At 36.9% G+C, this 6,000-nt stretch overlaps 1 protein-coding gene across 4 annotated transcripts in view; it reads right to left on the bottom strand.

The window, feature by feature from the left end:
• Positions 1-272: 272 nt before the first annotated feature.
• Positions 273-6,000, bottom strand: part of slc4a11 (solute carrier family 4 member 11) — a 102,016-nt gene continuing 96,288 nt past the window's right edge. For all 4 annotated transcript variants that reach the window (XM_085441158.1, XM_085441161.1, XM_085441159.1 and 1 more), the window contains exons 19-21: positions 5,241-5,436; positions 3,946-4,115; positions 273-2,906 (exon numbers count right to left, since the gene is read on the bottom strand). In XM_085441158.1, the coding sequence (XP_085297284.1) occupies positions 2,840-2,906; positions 3,946-4,115; positions 5,241-5,436 (433 nt within the window). In that variant the 3' untranslated portion in view covers positions 273-2,839. The remainder of the gene's footprint in view (positions 2,907-3,945; positions 4,116-5,240; positions 5,437-6,000) is intronic.

Below are 6,000 nucleotides of genomic sequence, written 5' to 3'. Positions count from 1 at the left end.
ACTACTTTTTATTTGGCAAACAGCTTGAGATAATCTCTCTTTTTCAGCGTAGAGTGTGTGTGTGTAAAATGAGAAAAAATGGTTATCAAAACAGAATGTGTTGGTTTACTATAGAGTGAGTGTGTGAGTGTGTGTGTGTGTGTGTGTGTGTGTGTGTGTGTGTGTGTGTGTGTGTGTGTGTGTGTAGTAAACCAACACATTCTGTTTTGATAACCATTTTTTCTCATTTTACATCTTACAGCTTACAAATATAGCTGATCTTTTTGACAAAATTACAGATTCTGTTTGACACCTAAATTAGTATGCTATATAAAAATCCACACATCATACATTCATGATTAGAAAAAGTAGGCTATATGAAATCAGAAAAGAGGGGTGGTTAACCTAAACAAAACATCACAGTACGCAATTTCAAACAAATCCAATTAGGAGGAAGGGGAAGTCAAGGTTTCACAAACTGAGTAGTATCTTTCATCCCAAATCCAATATCAAGTCCTCTGAGAGAAGTTTGCTGCTATTCCAAAATTATCAGTACAGTGAGGATATCAAGGAACAACAACAGTACTGTCACATAAGAAGAAGAATCAGTAAATCTCAGTCCAAAGTTAGAAACTAATACCTTGCGTTGGATTATAATGGATAGTTAATAAAAACTAAACTTTGCATTGCAAACTGTACATATTCCTTCATACCTCACAATCTCATCCTGCTTTCACCAGTGCTGTCTTAAGGCTTAGTCCAAGGATTATGCAAATGCTTGCAGGCTTTTATGCCTTGCTATCTCAGCATGAGACATCCATCTGCTTAAATTGGACATCTTTCTCACATCTGTAAGACAAAGTTGAACAGAAGTGCGGGAGCTGCCATTTGGATATTGGGAAAGCAACAAAATCTGCCACTGTGGATGCCTCTTTGACAGGCAAATATATATATATTTTTTATTTATTTTTTCCTCTTGATGTGTAACGTAATCAAATCAGCGCAGAGCAGCGTTTGTACCATGAGGATGGACTGAAAAGGTGCTGTTGTAAAAATACAGCTGGCCTGTCATTGCTTCAGTGATGGGTCCGCCTTTGCTGATTCACCCCAATATCACTGGTGAAGTTCTGCTTTATACACAGTATTGCTAAATATTGAGCATTGCATTCGTTTTAATGAGAAGTTACTGTTTGACTTGCTACTTTTTTTTCTCATGTAGGATACATGTCCATTGGCATCACATTGTATTAAAAACCCAGGTGACATGCTTTAAGCAAATCAGTGCTTAGAATCTTTTTTTTCTTTTTGAGCTGTAGATAACAATATTAATCTCTCCAGACACCTGGATTATTACATGACAACATCTGCAAGCACTGATCTAATCATAACATCTAAATAGAAAACAAGACTGGGTTATTCTAAAACTCATTTTTGAACACTTGATCACAGGAAAAAAAATGCATTTTGTTCAGTCCAAAGCTCTCAGATGCTTTGTTTTGTTTTTTTTAACCTGACTTTACTAGCAATGCACCAGAACTGTGACATGGAACTGGAAGGGACTTTGATATGTAAACTGTGGGAGAGTCATATGTGAGACACACTCGGAATACAACATTTGGTATCTGTGGGATGAAAAAGAGCAAAAAGAGAACAACAGGTCAGGGCAAACACACAAAATGATCATTCTCCACTTGACAAACGGTCATCATGATAAATAAATAATCCTAGATTTGAACAATAATAAGTTTTATATACTGCCATAATATATTCTAATATATTCATAATTTCATAAAGACTTTACTATATGATTTGGTTTGTGCTGTCTTTCTAAATAATTACACATAATATATACCCGTGGAATGTATTTTTTAAAATTCATCTGAGCACTTAAATTCCACCTTAAAAATTCGGTTTTCTAAGACCCGGCAGAAAGCTAGATGATGGCGCACACACGCACACACAGACGCACACGCACACACACCTTAATGAATACTAACGTTTTTGGAATGACTTAGAATCAAAACATGTAAGGACGCACGTGTCCTACATAGATAAAAGGGAGGATCACAGCTAAAAGGTGTAGGAATGTGAAGGTTTTAACACTGCACAATGATTAAGGTAAAGATTTTCTTTACAGTGGCCTAAACGCGGTATTACTTTCATGTAAGTGGTCCATGGAAAAGATTTTCAATACTTAACACAGTGTACAGATGGCAAACCTCCCTGTATGGCAGTGTAAAAACACAATGTGAGTGCAAAGTGTCAAAAATAGATAATGTTCATACTGACATTGTGCCATTACACCTTTCTAATTAATACGCAATTTCCACTGGCAGCAGTTTTATTACTTGAGCAGTATTAGTGAATACTTGAAGCAGTTGCCCACAGGTTAAAACACAGATGTACACACTGCAGTAGGATATTGTAAAGTGTTACCATAGAAAAGTAAAAGGTGTGAATGGAGAAGATGGAGGTATATGGCACTGAACAATCTGAGAGGGTCAAACAGAAGTGAAACAGGGAGTTCTGGATGGTCCCGTTTTATGTTTCATTTTTTTTCCTCCCTTTTTTTCGGTAGAATTTCCCCTTCAGAGAGATGCTGTCCGTTTAATGTTTGGAAAATATTTCCCACGACTCTCGTCCCTCTTCACATGACTTGCCACTTTTCCAGTGTTTCACCTAAAAGAATGTTCTTATCGGATACAAAAATCAAAACAGTCGATATATATTTCCTTTTTGCTTTCCATACAGTTTTGCATTGAAAAATATGTTTTTGTTAATTTTCTTTTTTTTCTTTTTTTTTTTTTTTGTTTAAATTCCAGATGTCTTTATGTGGATCCAGAGCTTATTCCATCTGTAGCTACATGTGTTGGGCATCCATTATGTCCAAGTATTTGGCCTCAATGATATGAGGGAGCACGTTGTTCCTAAACACAGAGCAGAAATAATTCATGTCAGTTGGTGCTTGTTAGAGCAGAAAGAAAGCATAAGAAGAAAATAAACCCCAAAGCCTTTACAGTGTCTGATTTTACCAGATAAAACTGACCGCCTTCTTATCAGTGCTACCAGTGATCAAGAGCGCATTTCTACAGTGGCTAATTTACGAGCCCCCAAACTTTAAAAGATGCACTTTATGGTTTCAGGATATTATTATTTTATACACATTTACCTTCATGGTGATTAAGTGTCAACATTTGCACTATAAAATCAGACTGAAAAAAGAATGACTGAGAATTTTCCCCCTATATTTTTAACTCATTAATGTAACCTGATTTTTATTACAATCCAGTTGGAAAAACAAAGTTGGAGGGAACCAAAACAAACAAGTGAAAAGGGGAATATTGAATTAGCTCGCACCCAGTAACCTGAAGCACAACTTTGCTGAATATCAATGCTGTGTCGTGTCTCAAGCATATGTGTAATACTTCTTCCCCACACAAAAATGTACTAATGCAGGTCACCTCATGAAAAATGTATTTTTTCGGTGTATTTATCCACTGTGATCATCTAATAAATAATTGAAACTTTGTTTTTTAAATTCAGGTATTTCCAGTAGGCTTGTATGCTGTGCTTTAGTTCTGCATCTGATCATTATGGTAAAAGCCTCCATACAGTGTGTTTCAAAGTTTTATCAATCTGATCAATATTTGGGTATCGTTCAGTCAGACGTTGCAGTTTTTTTCCATTCCACATTATTCTGTTTTTAAACTTTAACATTTAAAGATAATCCATCATCTTGTCTACTTTATTCCCCATAATAGCACTTTTTAGAGAGATATGAAGATTTTTGAAAGAAAAAAAAAGACAGCAGAAACCAGACTTCACTGTAATTTAAAGCTTTTTTCATCTAGAGGGCAGATTTAGGTCAGACACAGCTCTTGTTATTACCCGTGTGGTGCTGAATGTCACCCTGGTTTAAAGCACCCGAGAAAACAATTTTACGGGACAAAGTGGTCACAGTCGTACCTGATTGGGATTAGGAGGATCATGACCAGAGGGAAGATCATTTTCATGTACGGTATCGGGTACATGCCAAATGTACACAGCACCAGCAGCTGCATCATCTGCAGGAAGGTGAAGTAGTGGATCTTCCTCTGGGGCACTTTGCGGATGTAGTGGGTAGGTGGGTAAGATGTCTGCAGGAGGTGAGAGGATCAAGACAGATTAAAAAACAATCTCCCCTGTGGCTCTTCTTCTTCACTGTCCTCAGGTCTCCTGCAAACTTAAAGGAATGACTAAGGGAAGTGGGCAACCCACACGCATTTAAGAAGTGCACTCTGGATTTTAAATCACAACGAACATTTAGCATTCATTCCTACAACGTACAATAACTGCATTTATAGTATCTCCTGTGTGACTGTATACCACAATAACATTGATTGTTGGTAGGACATGCAGTCCCAGTCAAGCTGCAGCAAAAACTAATTTAGCTCCACCAACTGATCTGGTGTCAGGTACTAATCTTATAACAAACAAAGAGCAAATAAATTAAAAAAAATGACAGGACAAATCTGCATCTTCTAAAGCTTGGTTGGTACCTGTACAGTCAGTAAATTGGAATTATCTACAGGTGAGGACAGAAAATGTATTTATGTGAAGAAGAAAACAGACAAAGATCTGGATTTCATACGAAGCAAAAAAAATGTGGTCATTAAATTGAACAATGTTTATATGAGATTTTTTAAGGTTTGGTTTTACTTTTATTTAATTAATACATTTATTTTATTTTCAGTTTAATCTTTGCATGATTGTATATGTACATGAGCATAAATGCTTCTACAACACTAAGATTTACACTTATGCAGGCTTTCTACACAGCGAAACCTGTAAATTTTGAGTCATTTCCTCATATCGTCATTAGGAGGCGCCAGTGTGTGACATTACCAAGCGTAGGGAAAAATGGCAAGCCTTGCTTTACATCTTTACTGAGAGAGAAGGAAGGTTAAATCGGACACAAAGGATAAAACACTCAAGACAAACAATCAGCATTCTCTTTTAGTATTGTTATGTGTTTGATACACTATACTAGAATAAAAATGTTAATTTATCAGCTTATCTGTCTTAATTCACTAAACACTACCCACCTCGTACTGTGAATATACGAGCACAAAAATTATATTTGCAAATACCATTTCACTCGTGTCTGGTCCTCCAGCACCGGGCACACAGTCAACCGTTTGATCTGCAGAGCCCTGCTATCGACATATGGACACGGACACACACATTTATTCAACTGTTACTTCCACCACACACTTTCTGACCTGCTCCTTCAGAAGGAGAGCCATTCGGTCGCACATCTGGTTTCCGTCGATGGAGGTGAGGGCGATGTAGAGGAAGAGGCCATAGAGGACAGGTTTGGGTATCCACTGCAGCGGGAGAGGCAACAGCAACACTGATATGCCAATGAAGATGTTGGCAGCCAGAGACGTCAGACGGGTCTCCTTAACCTGGACGATACTGAGAAAACGCACACAATAACATACAAATGAATGGTTACTGGAAAGCCCCCAATTGATTCATACAATGCAACAGACAATGTATTTTCTGGGATTTTGTTATCAGTATTGCAGCATATTTTTTCATTTGAAAAAATCAGGAATTTTCCAGACCCACTTCCCAGAGTTTAAGGGGCCTGAGCAGTGGGGAAAAGACATGCTATATATTTTTTTCCAATATCTCATTAACAGATCCTGTTATTTTTAAAACCACAAAAAGGATGAAGATTTCTGCTATTACTGATAACTCTCTTCTTACAGATTAAAAATATTAACCACTCTTTTTGAACAATAAAATAACAAAAATGATCAGGATTTATGAGTCGCCTGTGTGATAATAAGAACATCTCTTCATCCGCATCATGAACAAACACAAGTTTAAATTAATAAAATACAAATAAGCTTTTTGCTAGAGTATAGTTGATTTAAAAAATTTGCAGAGTTGTTTGGAAAAAGTAAGGAAAGCCCTAGGCTAATGACATCTACAAAAGCTAATTGAAGTCAGGCACCAGCAATCCTGCACTCC

This window comes from Copadichromis virginalis, linkage group LG19 (genome assembly GCF_057382275.1).
Source record: "Copadichromis virginalis isolate Kocher_CV1m ecotype Utaka linkage group LG19, C_Virginalis_male_GT1.1, whole genome shotgun sequence".
NCBI lineage: Eukaryota > Metazoa > Chordata > Actinopteri > Cichliformes > Cichlidae > Copadichromis > Copadichromis virginalis.
This window is presented reverse-complemented; position numbering and strand designations above follow the sequence as displayed.